The following is a 19083-nucleotide window of genomic DNA, read 5'->3' on the forward strand; positions in this document are numbered from 1 at the left end:
ATTTAGACAAGTTCAAGATTAAATCATGAAGCAAAATCTCTAGTTTTTGTTTTTGCACTTATCCCACATCTTTTGTAATTCGTAAAGGCAGGGTTGGTAATTTTCTAAAACTAGCATGATTTTGAAAGTAGCATTCCCTCAGTGCTCCGTCTGCACCCCAACCCCAGCAGCTGAAAAGAACTGTTTCAGGATCACATGGACATGCAGAGGCCGAGACTGGAGCCAGAACACTCTTTCAAGCGTGCCAAGGAAGTGTAGCGAAGCACAGATCAGACTCACACTCGTTGAAGGAACTGGACTTTAGGGGTGAGTCCAGTACGGATTGCTTAGTGTTGGTGCGCCCTAAGTCATGTGCTCTGGAAAAGGACTGAAAAAGAGCAGTCAATTCCTCTCAGCTCTTCTCGCTTCTTCTTCTAGAATAATCGGCAGGGTTGGTAATTTCCACCAGATCCACTTTTTTCAGATTCTGGTGTAAATTGTCTTTAGGTCCTGACAGAAATTAATAACTCATGTTCTCTGAAAAAGAAAACAATGAAAATCCATCATCTGTATCAGTTGTAAGTCTGTAAAAGCTTCAACCAATGTCTGCCACAAGGTACCAATCTGATGAACCAATCACACACCTCCCTGTCTCCCTGCTCGCTCTCTACCTCTTGCGTGCTCTAGCCCACACTCAAAGTGCGTCACCGACGACTTTAGGAGTTTTACCGCTGAATGAGACATGAGACGACGTAGTTTCTACACAATGCAAGAGATGAGCTGAGGTCCGCTTCATGCATGTAAGTGAGGGGGCGTGGCTTTAGAGGGAGCACAGAGGGGAGGGGGTGCAGACGGAGCACTGAGGGAATGCTACTTTCAAAATCATCCTAGTTTTTAAAAATGACCAACCCTGCCTTTAAGTCCCAAGTTACATTCAGATACAAGAGGGATTCAAATAAATATCATGAAATAATTTAAACATGTTGAGGTTTTTTCATACAAACTTCCTTCTCTCCATGGACTTAAAGTATTCCATATTTTGAGACCCAGATTTCTCCGTTAAAGGTTCTTCAGGTCGTGAAGCAAACATCTTTTGTCTGCTGATTCCTCTGGGGAGTTACAGCCTGAGATGGCATAAGCTTCTGGACTTATGGGATTTAAAACAAAAGCATGAAAGTACATTCAACTGGGGATTTAAGTATTCATCTATTATTCCCTCAGACTTAAGCTGCAATGTCACAGTTTACGTCGGGATGGCGTCTGCATCAGTGGGATCCTGAACATCCGTTTTTATTTTTTATTTAAAAACAATGAAATGACAATAACCATGAAATATTTTAATTAATTCAATGTAGAAATGTGGAAACCTCAATTTGCATTGAAACATATCCCTCACCTTATCTCTTTTCTTTTTTTTTGTCTGTTTTCTATTTAATTTTATTTAATTTTATTTAATTATTATATATATATATATTTATATTTATTTAATTTTCTCTCTCTCTTATTTCATTGTTTTGATGTGTATGAATGTCTTTTGTATTCATTTCTAAAGATGTTGCTGCTTCTTTTCTTGGGGGTAGTTCATTTTTTTGATTCATTCAACATCTTATGTTGAAAACATTTTTGTTGAAATGAAATGACCAAATGAATGAAGCAACTCTTTGAAAAAAATAAAAACAAAGTATGAAATAAATAAATAAATAAAAACAATGTAGATAAAAAAATGAAATTCCATGACAGACTTGATTATCAATTAAATTAGAACTTTTCATCTGATGTGACTGTGTGATCTATATAGGATCTTGCTGTTTATGCACGAATTATTATTATTACTATTGTCTATTTTTTATTTTTTTTAGTCTATATTTTGTCATGCTGTCTTGTCTCCTTTTTTGTATGTTGTTGTTGTTGTTTTGTTTTTATACTGTCAATGTTATGTCTATATGTTTATCTTTTTTATGTGTGTGTGTTACTAAATGAAAATGCAAATAAAAATATTGGTTAAAAAAAAAAAAAAAAAAAAAAAAAAAACTTCTGCATCTGATTTTATCTGTTTTTTAAGACGATAAACATGAAATCTATAAATTATGAAAAATAAGTGAAATGCCTGAATCACCTTTAATCTGAATGCACGTGTTTCAGACCAGTAACCAGCATCAGAGCGCTGCTGAGCCGAGGATGTGACTTTACTGGATCAGTAGAGAGCGTGCACTTTTACAGGCGCTGTCCACGCCATCCAGTAGTGGGAGTTTTATTGGTTTCAATGGAGCGCTGGCTCATGTCCTCTCCACGCTGATTTCCAGGCCTGCTAAGAATAAAAAACACACCAGGGGAAACCCCAGTGCTCAGAGGCAGGGGTAGGCAGGGTAGGCAGGGGGGGGCGTGTGGTGTTGGAAGTGGTCACTGTGGTTGACAGATGCCCCCAGAAAGCCACTAACAGGATGACGCCAGCACTGCGAGGGCCACGGGGCAAAGCAGGATTATGTCTGAGCAGTAGATAAACAGATTATTCCCGAAACGGTGCCTACTTTTTTAACCTCGTCACTCGTGCCACACTTAACGGCTCTCAATGTCCCACAATCCCCCCCGGGCGGGGAAGGACAGGAACGCCTTCCCCACATCAGAAGCACATCCTGGACACTCTGGTCGGGAGCGTCTCTGCAGCAGATCAGGGCCCTGAGTGATCCGAGGTGTGCATGCAAAGTCAACCTGCTGCTGCAACCCAATGAGCTCCACCTGACCTAGACGACGCCCCCCCCTCCCGCCTCCCCTCGCCCTGCCTGCCTTCCTGCTGGGCTGCCTGCTGGATTTATTGATATTTTGGGAACTCATCCACCACGATGCTTTGGGAATTTGGGCTCATGCTGCTGGTCGTCCTCGCTCCGCAGGCTGCTGGAGTTAAAGGTAAGCCTGGTTTTGTTCTCAAAGTCTCTGAGCCTCGACTATCTGAGCCCTTTACAACTTCAAAAAAAAAAAAGATGCTTTTCCGCTTCTATTCTCTGCAAACAGAATAACGCTCTTTATTCCCACCAATAGATTACAGCAGTGAGAGATGCAGGGATTTGAAAAGTGTTCTCCTCAAGTACTAAACTTTGGTCTCGATGCACGGCAAAGCCTATTATGGTTGCGTAAGGACCTGGCTGTCAGAGGTGTTGGACCCTGTCACTGTTTCACCTGAGGAGAAGGAAGGCAGCATGAAGTTAAAGAGGACATATGATCCCCCTCCTCCACCTTTTCAAACAGTCCCCTGTGGTCTAAATGAAACATCTGTGCTGTGCTTTGGTCAAAATATAACATGAATCAAGCACCAGAGGAGGTTTGTGACCCTGTATAAACCAGCTCTCTCAGAACGCTCCGTTTTGGTGTGTGTGTCTCCTTAAATGTAATGACCCCCCCCTGAGTTTTCCCCGTAGACATCACTCCTCTGTAGAGAGAATAAAAATGGAGGACCTGAGCAAAAGTTTTGTTCTAGGCTGGGGTGGAGTCCATGGGTGGAGATACCAGGGGAGGGGAGGGGATTTTTTTTTTAACCAGAATCCCACTGTGACATCACAAGGAGAGCACATTTGAAATGGAGCATTTTTCTCTGTGTTGTAAGACTTATGCAGACCACAAACAAAGGACTGGATGGGTTTATTTCACATTTTGGGGGTCAGTAGACACTCAGGTTACCCAAATATATGTTCAAGAACACTGTAGAAGTGGATTTTTCATAATATGTCCCCTTTAAGTAAATCCTTCATCTTGAGTCACTGTGAGTAAAACATGTGTCCACACTGCAGCTGAAAACTGAAAACATGGATAATAGCAGAGTTTAGTAGATGTAATGCCACTATAGTGACATTTTGACAGTTTGAATTACAGCGCTCTGCAGGATTATTTCAGGGCGAAAAGGCTTTGAAGAGGACAGAAGAGAAAGGGCTTTTAATCTCCCAGCTGAGTGTTGCATTAAAACAAAACATCTTGCAAGCGTAAAAAAACACTTCAGAACCGTCCCTGCAGCATCGCCCGCTGAATTACAACACCCACTCTGGATGATTCTGTCCTGAACACGTCTGTGGGCTGTGCCGATCAGACACCTGTGTGTACACTACACCGCTGTTAGGTGCTCGAGTACGGCGAGTGCTTTTATTTATAGTCTGCGTGGGGGATGGAGAGAGAGAAACCCCGATACCCTGGCAGGAAGATGTGTATCACTAAATACCACCAACTCGTCTCCAATCGGATCACACAGCCGCAAATAACAGAAGGAGACGTAAACATCTTTATAAAAGGAAAAGATACATGAAAATAACCCCGATCCTGTTTAATCTTGATCCAAGAGATTTAACCATTTAGTGAAGTCTGACACCTGGATCTGCAGAGAGGTAACCGCTGGTTGCTATGGCAATAACAGCTGTTGACAAGAAGAAGAATGTATACTTTATCAGTCCCACGAGGAGATAATACCTTTCCAAACACAAACACACACACACACACACACACACACACGCACACATGAACAAACAGGATGCTATGGATGTGACACTAGACCAATATCAAGACCTGAATGGGTGACCCCTCTGGTTCCCAACGCAAGTCTGGAAATTGGTTTTGGTAGCTGGAGAGGCGCTGGGTAACTTCCTGAGCTCTGCCTTTGAGCAAGGCACCGGACCCCCAAAACTGCTCGGGCACTCTCTTTCATGTGCAGCCCCCCCTCACTCTGATATCTCTACATTAATGCACGTCCAGACGATCCTGTTTGTATTTCAGACTTTGTCTCAATAACGGAGTGTAAAAGTATTGTCTTTACCTTAGAGACTAAATCGACGTTCCCAAATAGTATTTTTTTGTCCAATCAACACTCTTTACCCAAAGACTCTTCTTTCACTTTAAAGGCTTTATATGTGATTTTTTGATCCAGCAGATGTCGCCCTTGAGCACCAGCATGAAACCAAAACAACTTGCGCTGCATTGTTGTGTTAGCATGCTAATGCTAGCGATCTTTATTATGCTGGTATCTTCACACTGCATGTAAATTTACCTGAAATGAGCGTGATCTAGAAACACAGTTAAGCAGTGAGTACAGTATGTTATTCTTCTTTTCTCTAGTCCCTCAATTAAACAACTTTTATACACGAGGGGAGGAGTCAGCCGGCCGTCCCGGCGATGTAAACAAAGTGAAGATAGGACTCTGAAAACTCTGAAAACATCACAGACAGTGGGACTCGGGTGTTACACCCATTGTAGACAGTCATGACTCACAGAGTTATTTTCAGAGGAGATACTGGATTTATACATTTAAGTGTGAAAAATCACATAGAAAGACTTTAATGAAATAAACAAAGAAAAGTGTAAAATCATCGCATTCATGATGAAGCTGAAAACAGGAAATGTTTGAGATTTTTGCTCCTTCTGACACCGTTAGTCAGTAAACATTCAGTACGGATTGAGCCGATTGTTTCAAACTCCTTCCTTGCTCGTTTATGTCCCTGTGTTTCTAAAGGTCATGTTGTTCTGCGAGAAGAGGCTGTGCAGTAAACAATAAAGAAAGATGTCCTCCCGCAGAGAGAACAGCTCTGAAAATACTTCAAACAGGTTTCTATTAATAAAAAAAAGAACAGAGAAGAGGAGACAGAGAAGTCAAGAGAGCCGCTGGTTTCAAGTCCCTGGAAGTGAAGTTTGAAAACGAGGTCAAAAACACTTCACACAGACGGGCGCTTCTTAAACAGCACACATGCACTTTGTGTGAATAATTTATTATCCGACATAAAACTTATTCTAGTTATTCAAAATGTTTGTGAATGAAACCTGCAGACCAGCGTGTGTGTGTGTGTGTGTGTGTGTGTGTGTGTGTGTGTGTGTGTGTGTGTGTGTGTGTGTGTGTGTGTGTGTGTGTGTGTGTGTGTGTGTGTGTGCGTGTGTGTGGTGATCTTATTCATCAAATCTTCACTCAGAGGTTAAAACAGAAATTTTCTTCTGTCTTAAAGGGATACTTCACCCATTAGCATTAATCTTTGTATCATCAGAAACCTGGTAGTGTTTCTGTTTCTATTGGTTGGAAGCTATGCTAACAGGCTCTAGGGAGAAAGCTGACCACAGCAGCCGAGTAACAAGACCGGCCTGTCGGTAGCAACCATCTCGCTGCTATATTGCTGGACGCCACCGGCCGCTGCCAGCTCAGCAGCTGCGACATAAGGCCTGCCTGTCGGTGGCGGTGAGGATGAGGAGGCGGGGCCGGCTCGAGCTGGGGCGGACTGGTAGTGTCGGTGCTCTCACTGTTTGTCTATGGACTCAGACATAGAGTCTGTTTTCTGACAGGAACGTACAAGATCAACTCTGGAAGAAATCTCTGAATCAGTTGAGGAAACGGTCTTATGTGTTGAAGTAAATATGTCTGTAAATAGAGGACCTTAGTGGGAGTGGTCTGCGGTGCTATGCATTCTGGGATTTGGTGTCTTTCATCCACATGAGCCAAAAAGACACTTTCTGCCTTTTCACGTCCAATAAGGCACCAACTTCAAAATGTATTTCACATTTCTACATATATGACCCAATGTCAGTACACATTCATGTTTCATGGTGAAGTATCCCTTTAACGTTTCAGTTCAGTGGAGAGCAGCGCCGTGTGTCTATGTGGAGCTCACGCTGTGCTGTGTCTGTCCTTCTCCAACGCCGAAACACAACAGCTTCTTACAGACTGGGACGCCAATATAACGCCGTCGCAGAATCAATATGAATGCACCTGTGATTGGCTGGTGAACAGTCCAGGGTGTAACCCCGCCTCTCGCCCAATGACAGCTGGGATCAGCTCCATGGATGGATATCTAACGAATCTTCACTTGATATCATGTTGGGAGGCTCCTATGAATAATCTCATTTTTGGATCCTGAAGGTCTGTTTGAGCAAAATAACTCCAACAGGGGAAGTGGAAGTGCTGCGGGACAACTTCAGTAACCTGGTCAGAAGCGTTTTATGAAACGGAGGTCTTTGACGTTATCAGTGCAGAAGAACGACATTAGTGGTTGTCGTCATTTTTCAGGCGTTTTTTTTTTACGTCAGATTTGTGTTTTAAAAAATCCCATATCCATTCTCCAAGATCCCAGGTGATGTCTTTAAAAGTCGTATTTTGGTCTGCTGACTGTAAAATAAAAAAAAACAGAATACTAAATTTACAATCATTTTAAGCAGTGGTTCTCAACTGGTGGGTCGGGACCCTGATGAGCATGTGCCTGGGGAAAAGCACAAACAGTCAAAATCTTTTTTTTAAACATCTTAGTTTTGTTCATTTTCTTGCTTCGGCCAGATGTTTTGGTAAACAAAACAACATCTGACAGGAGCTACAAACTGGACAGTCTGTCTGTTAAATAAATGTGATTGGTTGAAAAATATCAGACATGTGGGTCGCTGTTTGTCCGTGAGGAGTTGGCGGCGGGTCCTGAGGCAAGACGAGTCAAGAAGTCCAGAATGTGAAGAGGCTCTTTAAAGGAAAATGTTTTCTCCTTCATCACTTAAAGCGGTTACATTTTATTTTTTGGGGTAGTGAACAAGAAACATTTAGACGGCATGAAGAGGGCGTGTTCCAGCCTCTGCAGAACAGATGCTTGATTTGTGTTCATTGTTTGAAACATCTGCTCACAGTTGATGAAATGAAACACATCACACGGAGCTGAAGCTGCTGGCTGTTTATCTACTTTCACTGTGAAGCTTCAAATGCAGATTTTAAAAACGATTTCTGCTCCCAGAATACTCCCGGTCTTTTTGTTTTTAATCTGCTTGTCGCACCAGACGGGTCGGGGTAATCAGCAGATAGAATCATTTCTGATGTTTGACTTTAACTGTTTTTGTTGTTTTTTGTAGTAAACATCTGTTGCTCTCAACAACAACAGGATTTGGAATCTGATCCTGGTCTGCACTGACTCTGACCCTAACCCCTCCCTCTCTGTTTCCCGTTTCAGAGAGCAGCTTCAGGCCGGACTCGGCGCTCAAACCTGCTGACGCTGTCGGTTCTGTCCGTTTGGTGGATCTGCTGAAGTCGTCCGCTCTCTCCAAAGGCTCGAGCTTTGAGCCGGAGACACGTCGCTCAAAGAGGTCGGTGTTCTTACACTCAGGAGTGAGAATCTGCCCCCAAGAGACCCTCAACCAAATCCTCGCCAGCCACCGCTCCTACTACCAGCTCAGAGGTACTTTCTCCTCAAACACACGTCCGACTTCCTGTTTGCTCAAACTCCTCTCTGATTTAACAGAAACACAGATTTCCAAATTATAAATCGGAGTCTGATGGTTTTTTTCCTTTTTGGTCTGGTAGATTAAATCCAATTTGATGGTTGTGTTGTTTAATCGAGCTGCAAGAGGGGACCATCCTGTAAACTTTTCATGGTGGTGCATTCAAGGACATCCGACCTCCTGCAGCCGGTGGAAAGAAGGGCGCTGAAAAAGTGTGCTTTTAGAAATCCAAACAGCCAAATAATCCAAAATACACATTTAATCAACTGGCTTAGGTTGCTGCAGAATTCCCTCAGACCCCCCTACTTTAATTTTCTTTTATGTATTGTCAAATTTTTCACTTCTCTTAGAGTGACTGACTCACCCGCTGACTGACCCTGTAAAGGCACACCATGCACTGATGTGAGAGAGAGAGGGAGGGAGAGAGACTGAAGGTCATATGTGTTAAAAAAAAAAAAAGGAGTAAGGTCAAATCTGTCGGTCCTGATCTGGAGATTTAAAAAAAAAGAGAAAAGTCGGTCAGTTTTATTTCTGAGATAGAAACAGTGAGCACGTCTCTAACTTGTTTGAATCATCGAGAATTTTCAGTAAAACTAAAAGTGTTTGCTATGATCCTTAAAATCCCTAAAATACAAAAAGAGACAAAAACGCAGGATCAGCACCTCGGACAGCGCTCAGTCCCGACATTGAAGCCAGAGAGAGGAGGAACAATCTAACTTTACATTTGGTACCTCATGGTTCCAGGCGCCAATCTTCTGATAGACCCCGCCTCCACCACCACCACAGGTTCTCCGTCACTCTAAAGGGAAACTCTGAACTCGTCACCTCGCCCTGATCCAATGAGCCTTTCCTCTCGCTAAGAAGCATGACACATAAAATCCAATTAGCGCTTGTGTAACTCAGATCAGAGCTGTCGAGAAGTGTGGCAAGCAAAGGGAGAGAGAGAGAGAGAGAGAGAGATAGAGAGAGAAAGAGAGAGAGAGAGAGAGAGAGAGAGAGAGAGAGAGGTGAGGAGGTCAGAGCTCAGGGTGTCACAGGTGAATGATCCACGGCGGCGCCCCCTGAGGCGTCAGCAGTGTGAGCAGTCAGGAGTGATGAAGGTCGTCAGAGTCCTCTCACTTCACCTGTTACCTGTTTGTTTTTTTGCCGCGGCCCTTTCTCTTCTTTTTCTTTATTTCTCACAGCTGACACTTCCGTTTAACGAGTGCACCTCAGTGACTCAGTGCGACCGGCGTGCTGCTTCACGTGGTGTTAACGTTCTCGTCTGCAGCCGAGTGGAAAAAATAAAAAAACAGACCTCAGTTTGACGGCTGGACGTTAATCTGCACGTTAAGCTGAGATATGTATGTTATCTGTTTCTGCTGATCATCCATTATCCTCTCTTCTCTTTATCTTTCTATATTTTTTAAATCTTTTATCCTTATCGAAGTCTGACAGAAAGTGTGACACTAATGGATTTAGTCAAAGAGATAAAAAAAAGAGGAAGATCTGTGGATTCTATGGATTCTCTTTAGAAGAAACCACTTTTAATAACATAAACGTTTTCATTTATGGAAAATCCAGCCAGAGGACAGAGTCTCTGCGGACACAGTCACCACCACACATGTACGGAGGCCCCGAAGGAACGATGGAGCAGCTTCACTTTAGGAGAAGTCTGTCTTTTATTTTGAAGATCCCTACATAAGTCTGTATTTTATTTTGAAGGAGGAAGCTGCTGACTATGTCTTTTTTTTTTTATTATTATTATTTTTATTGCCATTTTTATGACATCACAATACAAACAAAAGTGAAAACCCACAACCTGCTGACTCTATGATCCTGCAGGAAAACAAACCGTCTCGACAGTCCAACCTCCAGGCAGAGGGATGTGACACTAAACTGTGAATCTGTCACACTTTGTTTTACAGCGTGGAGCAGATTGTTTGTGTGTGGAGGAGCTCCTGGTCCCCGTGTGTTTACAGCTGAAAGTCTAAGTCTCTGTGTGTGTGTGTGTGTGTGTGTGTGTGTGTTTGGTCAGTTTGTCAGGAGGCCGTTTGGGAGGCGTTCAGGATCTTCTTCGACAGGATCCCCGGGACGTCAGAGTACAAGAGATGGGTTCACACGTGTCAACACGAGTCGCTCTGCATCTCCGACCTCGCCAAGAACTTCAGCAGCTCCGAGGAGCACATGAGCATGATACACCGGGTAAGACCAGACGCCTGCTGCTCGCTTCACGACCTTACAACAGATCACACGTGTGTGTGTGTGTGTGTGTGTGTGTGTGTGTGTGTGTGTGTGTGTGTGTGTGTGTGTGTCTGCAGACAGTCAGATAAAATAACACGATTTAGTGTCAGAGGAAGTTCATTAAGATCAAACTGAAAGGACCGATGTGTTGAAATTCTTTTATTTTCTTTATGAAGTTTTCAGACTTCAGGAACTTAGTCATGGTTCTAGGACCAGTTGGAGGAAGAGAGGGAGAGAGAGAGACAGAGAGAGAGAGAGAGAGAGAGAGAGACAGACAGAGAGAGAGAGAGAAAGGGAGCGAGAGAGAGAGGGAGAGAGAGAGACAGAGAGAGAGAGAGAGGGAGAGAGAGAGAAAAGGAGCGAGAGAGAGAGGGAGAGAGAGAGGGAGCGAGAGAGAGAGGGAGAGAGAGAGACAGAGAGAGAGAGAGAGAGAGAGAGAGAGAGAGAGAGAGAGAGAAAGGGAGCGAGAGAGAGAGGGAGAGAGAGAGGGAGAGAGGGAGAGAGAGAGAGAGAGACAGAGAGAGAGAGAGAGAGAGAGAGAAAGGGAGGGAGAGAGAGAGGGAGAGAGGGAGAGAGAAAGAGAGAGAGAGAGAGAGAGAGAGGGAGAGAGAGAGCACCATCGACATTTTTAAATCCTACTGTAAACATTAACAATAACAGCTCCTAAAATCATTAAAAAAAAGAAGTAAGTAACGTTGCTCCAGCATCAGTCTGCTTTCAGGTTCACAGTTACCATGGCGACGAGAATGCAGACCGCCGACAGATTTGTTCCCTGTGTGCATTTTTGGTGACTTATTCATGACTCAGGATGTAAAATAATATCCGTCTACTCGCCTTTTTTAAACTTCTGATCTTCTGCAGCGTTTTCTGATTTTGTGTTTTTTGGATGATAATTGACCTTTCTGTGACCTTTAGGCTCCCGGGTGATGTTTTTTTTTTATGTGTGTGCTCTCAACCAGGAAGTTGTTTTTTTTAATTTGTTGACTCAGAGCTGACATGAAGACGATGATTAGTTGCAGGTTTGCTTCCACTTCCTGTTTAAGATTTCCTGCTCATTCTGACAAACAGTTTGCCAGATGAAGGTTTAGCACCGACGCGTTGCAAATAAATGTTAGTTTGTGAGTTAGAGACAGCGTGCGGGAGTTTACCTGTAAGAGATTTCAGGCTGTAAACAAGTCCCCCATGTTCTGTAGTTCTGTAGTTCTGTAGTTCTGTAGTTCTGGAGATTATTTGTGACCAACACGTTGTTGGTTTTGTGTTTTTAAAGGGATTTGTTGGAACTTGTCAAACCAGTGACCTTGGGGGAAACGGAGAGCTCTCCAGTAAACAGTTGAGAGCGTTGTGTTGTTGTTTTTTTTGTTGACCAGCTCTTGTGTTTAAATTCCTGAGTAAACATGCAAAACATGTCGCTGTGAGGACGTTAATCCTGAGCTCTGCAGAGCTGCCAGATGTCCTCATTCAACATCGAGCTGACTGAAAAAAAACATCCTCAGGCTGTGCCCGAGACTTCCACTCACTGATCACTTCATCAACAACATGAAAAACAATCTCATCAGACCACTCGTCTCCGGCCAATTTAACCCCCAGGAAGTGGGACCTTCACCTTTGAAGCCAGTTATCCATAGTAGCTGGACTTGGTATAGTATCATCAGGTGATTGCCGTTGTGCCCAAAAAGACTTTTTCCACTAAATTTAAATCTTTAAACGCGCAGTATGTAAAATCCGGCGCCAGCAAGGGGCTCTCAATCAAAACACTAACAAAAGATGGCGAGGAGGGGTCAGACTAGTTTGTTTTTTTTAGTATCAGAATCGGGGTTTATTGCCAAGTACATTTACACATACAAGGAATTTGACTTGGCGTATTGGTGCTAAACAATTAACAAGGAAAGGATTTTAGGATTTTGAATCCATTGCAAAACTCCTTGGTGGAAAAACAGCCACGCCCACTTTTACATGAACTTTTTAAAGGGGACATATTCTGAAAATCCAGTTCTACAGTGTTTCTGAACATATATGTGTGTAACCTGAGAGTCTACTGACCCACAAAGTGTAAAATAAATCCATCCAGTCCTTTGTTTGTGGTCTACATAAGTCTTACAACACAGAGAAAAATGCTCTGTTTCTAATGTGCTCTCCTTGTGATGTCACAGTGGGATTCTGGTAAAAAAAAAAGAATCCCCTCCCCTCCCCTGGTATCTCCACCCATGGACTCCAACCCCAGACTAGAACAAACCTTTTGAGCAGGTCCTCCATTTTTATTCTTTCTACAGAAGAGTGATATCTACGGGGAAAACTCAGGGGGGGGGGGGGGGGGGGGGGGGGTCATTACATTTAAAGAGACACACACACCAAAACGGAGCGTTCTGAGAGAGCTGGTTTATACAGGGTCACAAACCTCCTCTGGTGCTTGATTCATGTTATATTTTGACCAAAGCACAGCACAAACCTCCTAATTTAAAGCAACAAAAGTTTAAAGACACAGCTACGTCATGGTGTGAGTATCAGTTTATCGAACAGTTAATTAAACCAAAAAGACCAAAAACAATTTTTTTTTATCTCGAGGATGAATGTGCCGAACACTTTTAGCCAGGAATAAAAATTAAACTTTTCTGCACCAAAAACCTCCCGAGGTCTGAGCTAAATCCTCCAATTTGGCTGAACTGACCCTCTTAAAAAAACACACACAGAGAGAGAGTGTGGAGAGATTTCTTTTCTCATTAAAGTCTGCGTTCTTTTCTCAGAGATACTGCACACACTTAATGGGTTTTATGGCCCGAAGGCTTCTTCAACTTGCTCAAGACTTGAGAGACGGTCGGCCGCTGCACACTGTATTTTTAAAAAGCACTACACACACCACAGGTCCTCCACACATGAGTGAGTGAATTTAATCAGTCATCAATGTGTCAGACAAACAACGACCAGTGAGAGCTGCGAACGCACAACGGCGTTTTCACAAAGAGGAGCGGGCTGAGGATGTTGTTGTTTTAACGATCTGTTTGTGTTTCCATTGACAGAGGCTGAGCCGGAGGAGAGACGGGAAGCCGCCATCACGGTACACACACACACACACACACACACACACACACACACACACACACACACACACACACACACACACACACACACACACACACACACACACACACATTACCATACTAATCGGGGACTATCGGTATGTACTTCACAAGTGGGGACTTCTCTTTCTGGTCATTTTAAAAATACAAAAAAGTCATATCACATTTACTTGTGATGACTTTAACCGTAATATTACTTCAAATGTGTGTTTTTTAAAAGAAGTTTCTAAGACTGGACTTGCAGGCTTGAGAGAAGTCTACTTAAGAGGGGACATCCATTCACTGCAGGGAGACACACACACAGTGTTAACATGAACCAATGAGAAGACAGAGTGGTTGTTTTGGAACTCGTAGGGATTTTTATCTCCTGAAGACCAAAAGCTAATTGTTTGATTTAACTACTCGAGCAGTTTGGACGCCGTTCATTGCTGCTTTGATGGAAGAAAGATGGCAGGAAATTAGTTAGGGAGAAAGTGAAGGAAATGACTCTAGTGAGGCCCGGCACACACTTAAAGATTTAAAAAATCTGAAACGATTTGGAAAATGTGAGAGAGCCGACACATGACGACAAATCATGACAGATTAACAGTTCAGTTCTTAAAGTGTGTGGAGATCAACGAGACGACTGACTCAGCTAACCACACACTAACAGATTCATTCTCCACTCTCACGGGGTCAAAGGTGACTCAAGAGTAAACAAACATGATGGTCAAGCTATATGTGGCTAGCTGTTAGCTGGTACCTATCTCCTTGTCAGTTGGCTTGTGTTTTGTTTCACAGACTTGTGTTGTTGCCAAAAATCAACAAGTTGCTCCTCCATTTATGACCGTCCATCTCATTTTACGCTTGGTGTCTGCTGTTGTCGCCATGGTGATGTTTGTTTTGCTTCCTGATTGACTATCGTTCCGTTCCACACAACATGATTTCTGATCGTAAATACTGGAAGATGTCAAAAACCTCAGGCAACACTTTTAATATGAAGATCAACTTTATTAACTAATTAGACCGACGCATTTTGGCTTGTGGCGTTCCTCGGGGTCATTTGGTGAAGTTGTGCCAGAAAATCCTCTGATAGTAAAAACTGAACACAATTAATATTTATGAGTTCACATCGGGGCGGTCCCGCTCGTCTCCCAAGTAGATTGAGGAGGTTAAAATCACTCTGAACACGCCTCACACCACAGGAACATCTGGACACATCATCTTTGGATCCATCAGATAATCGGGCCTTTGCTGACTTTGATTAGAGGGGGGGAATCAGGCCCAAAATCAGCCTTATTATCTTGTAGTGTGTACCACATTGGGCTGGTTTTGTGCCTGATTCCCCCCCTCCAACTAAAGTCTCATGAGCAAGTTTACACTCAGAGCAGAGGAGAAAACATGGGGGTCTAATCTAGTCGTACATTTCTTACCACATCATAGCTGCAGCTTTAAGAAAACGTGCATTTCTTTAGAATACATATTAAAACTAAAAAAGTTTAGACTTTTTGTGTGGCAGCATGATGATCCCTGTTTGCAAGACGAGGATCTGAAATGATTCCTCGGGCGTTACTTAACATTTAAAGATGTCATCATTTGAATAAGTGCTCGGCCTGTCTGATGAATCTGAGGATTAACCAGACAAATGAGCATTTTCTCGTAATAGTTAAATGTCAGTTATGTGCACACGTCAGTGATGACACTCTTGAGAGTATATGCAAACTTTACAGCGTCGATTTTTTCTGGCTAAATTGATTCTCTCAAAGAGAAACATGAAGTCTGAGATGTGAGGGAGATTAGATTTGATTCGGAGGAAGTTATAGGGACACAAAACAGCTCGGAGAAACGATGGGGATCACGACTTCATCGCACGGCTCTTTAATCTTTTATAGAACGTCAGTAAAAAATGAAAGAGAGAGAGAGAGCCGTTTTAATAAGCATAGACGTGTCTTCACCCTCTGCAGGGCAAGTTCACAAAGTTTTCATCATCTCTGTAAAGTTCCCTTTCAAAAGATCTGTCCTTGCCCTAAGTTAGCACCTCACATGCTGACAGAAATGAAGAACATCATTCAACACTTTGTTTATAAGTCTCTCTCAACTTTAAAGCTCTTATTTTAAAACAATCATGTTTCAGTCACATGAGACTTAAAGGTCCCATATTATACAAAATCCTCTCCCCCATGTTCCTCTAACACTAATATGTGTCTCTAGTCCGTCTTCAAACCCCCCAATGATGAGAAAAGTCCATCCTCTCCGTCTTTTCCCTGCTCCACTTTTCAGAAAATGTGTCCTCAAACAGGCCGTTTGGAGATTTTCCCTTCATGACATCACAAAGGGCAGTAGCCCCTCCCCCAGGTGGGTGACACTCCCACAGCTAGGTGTTTGTTCTGCCCTCTGAGTCTGCCTTCTCACCGCAAACAATAGGACATGGAGTGAGAAAGCCCGAGACACCCCTTCCAGAGAGGGGTCGTGGTCAGACACAGCTCATTTACATATTTAAAGGTACAGACACAGAAACAGCCTGTTCTGAGCAGGGCTGAAATAGAGGGGTTTATAGACATGATCAAATACAGGATCAGAGTGGATTTAGAACAAGAAACTTCACACACATGTTTTGAGGAGCTCCGATACTTATTTAAACTGAAGAAGAGGAGGAGGATATGTCACCTTTAAATACTAATTCTTCTTCTTTTGTTTCCTTCTTCGTCTGCAGAGGAGTTTTGTTCCCGGCAGTGACGCAGAAGACTCCTGAGATAGCAGGTACACACAACAGATCAGAGTCTGACACGACAATGTCTTGACAATAATAACACCACAAAGTTTTATATACAGTCAGCGTCACATCAGAGTTGGGCTTGGGTTCAGTTTAATTTTACCTTCAGCTTTTGTGCATCCAGACAGATCCGAGATCAGCAGCTCGGTCTCTAGGGACTTGGGGTTGGAACCGGAGGGCTGGGGTGCTGCTTGTCAACAGGCAAGGCAGGCAACTGTTTGGGGCCCCAGGCCAGTAAGGGGGCCCTTTTAGGCTAACAAACTTGAAACCGCAGCAGTGGGTAGCAATGGGCCAATTTTGCAATGCCAGTAGGAAACCCTCTGAATGGGGCCCCATCTGACAGCACTCACTCTTGTTGCCCTGCTTAGCATCTCATGTATTACTCCTGTAAAAACCCCAAAAATGAAGAGGAATGATGTGTGTGGGAGTGAAAAAAGAAAAAGGAAGAGCGTTGGGATGACTGGCAGACATAACGCTGGTTGGAGGGGCCCCCAATTAAATTTGCCTGTGCAATGTGTGTGATTCAGGTTTCTCAATAACAGAGAAAAAACAGGATTTCACCCTCGGGGATGAATAAAGTATGTACAATAAAACATGTAAAACACTCATTTGTCTACCTGCCTCACACTGTCTCCTCTCTCTACCCTGTAGTTAAAGTCACTCAGATGGTTCCTCCAGCTGCAGAGGTTCAGACCGAAGCCACGACCGCAGCCCGAACGATTCCCCCCACCACCACCAGCGTCCTCCTCAGCCCTGTGAGTGCCTCTCCAAGCCCCAGCCTCGACCAGAGCCCGCCAGCCGAGGAGGTCAAAGAGGTACCAACGCGCTCCTCCTGCATTATAATACTCAGCATTTAGTTGACACTTTATCTTTAAGGAGGCGGCGGCTCAACAAGCTTTTAGACAGGAGTTCCTCTGAGGGGCTGCAAATGTCACACTTAAGTACGAGCACTCGTTCTCCTCAAATTAAACATCAGGAGGAGTTTGAATTTAAACACAGACATCATCAATGCAACGCTCCTCCACCTATCTCACTTACCACACTACTCTGGATTATTGGATTAAGAGACATGTTTAAAAAAAAAATAATAATAATAATATTTAGGAATTATGAATAAAATACATTGAAGATATTTGATTAATCTTTTGTGTTATTAATTAATAAGAGCACATATAAATGTCCTGCAAACAGGTGCCTTCATTACGCATTATTCTCCATTCAACAGTCTGATGATGATTAAGAGAAACTTCCTGTAGCGTTCAATCCTGCACCTCGGGGTGATCAGCCTCCGACTGAACGTGTTCTGTTGAATCTCGTCCAGGTTGGGGAGTGGGAGTGCAGAATTTCTCTTTGAATTAAATGTTTCTCTCTTTTTTATTTGCAAACTTTGCACACTTGGCAGACCTTGCATACAATACCAGTTTTTTTTTTGGGGGGGGGGGGGCAGTTTTGCCATTGCTGAATGATTAAATGATAAAATGATAAAATGGTTAAAAAAAACTCCTGAGTCATCGGAGCTGAACTGGACTGAAACCAGAACCTGCTAAGTGGAGAAATGCCACTGAAGTCCCTAGAGTTGGGAATTTTTGGGTGTCTCATGATTCGATTTCGATTTCGATTTCGATTTCGAATTCGATTCTTCATTCTCATTCTTGATTTTCGATTTAAAAAGATTCTGGATCCATGGATTCAAAGTCTATTTTTGAATTAGTCCATACTACAGGATCTACTCCAGTAATCTGTGAGACTGGCTGAATTTCTTGCTGCTCCATTTGGCATTCTACTGAGATAAAGAGCTAGCATTAGCACGTAGCATGGAGCAACTGATTAACCAAATAAATTAAAAATAAAATAATATTTTTTGAAGATATGAATGGATTTTAAATCTTAGATTTTTACATAAATCGTTGTTTTCCCCCCGCCTCTAGAAGTCCCTCAGTGTTGGTGACAGCCGGGTCCTCTGGTCGTTCTGTTGTCATGTTTGTTGTCGGACATTTTTTGTGAGCGAGAAATCCCAAAGAACACCTCGGCGACGTGTCTTCATATGTGTCACAGACGTCAGGGATGAAATGGTTAAAATTGTTGGTCAAAGATTTAGGGATGCTCGGACAGAAACCTGCAAATTATAGAGTAATTATTTTTGAGATGATTCACAAGAAACCCGGTTGGTAATAGTTTTGCTCCGCAGCTTGCTTCTGGTTACACAATTTCTGTCTGTGAGCTTTGATTCGATTGGATTCTCGCCCGGGTGTTTGTGTAACTACCTGATTTCTGCGTTAGCCGTGATAAGTGGCTAATACAGTTTGTGAAGCGGTCAGGACCAAACAAGACTAAAAAAACATAACCTGCTTAGTGAAGGGATTACGCCAAAGACTTTCAACGCCTCCGTGTTGGCGCCAGCCGTTGATGGAGTCATTGTGTTTTTTGTGAATGAGAAATCTCAGGGACACGTTTAAGGTTGTGTTTTAATATCAAATCTGAGCACAAACATCCAGTTCGATAAAAGGATAGACTGATAACGAAAAAAAAGTTTCAAATTTCCCACAAACACAGCTTGTATGTTAAGTCCTGCACGTTGCCCACGTTCCTTGGACTCCTGTAATTTTTTTTTTTGGTCTTGCAGTTACTCTTTGTCTTTACTGCCGAGCTTTGATTTGATTGGATCGCCGCCCAGGTGTTTGTGTAACAGTCAATAAGCCCAGTTTGAGTTCACGTGTTTAAATACGTTAAGCTGGTGAACGTGTGTTCTTGGGTGCGACGCTCTATTCACAGATTGTCTTTAATGCAGGACGCTGGCAGACGGGATGTTCTTGTGTAACCAACAGGAGCTTTAAAGGAAGTTGTCTTAGT

At 43.0% G+C, this 19083-nt stretch overlaps 1 protein-coding gene across 1 annotated transcript in view; it reads left to right on the forward strand.

The window, feature by feature from the left end:
• The first annotated feature begins 2596 nt into the window (after positions 1–2596).
• Positions 2597–19083, forward strand: part of LOC109992308 (interphotoreceptor matrix proteoglycan 2) — a 51166-nt gene continuing 34679 nt past the window's right edge. Inside the window, exons 1-6 of the mRNA XM_065963578.1 lie at positions 2597–2883; positions 7917–8141; positions 10202–10368; positions 13422–13459; positions 16174–16220; positions 16885–17048. Of these exons, the coding sequence (XP_065819650.1) occupies positions 2820–2883; positions 7917–8141; positions 10202–10368; positions 13422–13459; positions 16174–16220; positions 16885–17048 (705 nt within the window). The 5' untranslated portion in view covers positions 2597–2819. The remainder of the gene's footprint in view (positions 2884–7916; positions 8142–10201; positions 10369–13421; positions 13460–16173; positions 16221–16884; positions 17049–19083) is intronic.

The sequence above is a fragment of the Labrus bergylta genome, chromosome 15, assembly GCF_963930695.1.
Source record: "Labrus bergylta chromosome 15, fLabBer1.1, whole genome shotgun sequence".
Lineage (NCBI taxonomy): Eukaryota > Metazoa > Chordata > Actinopteri > Labriformes > Labridae > Labrus > Labrus bergylta.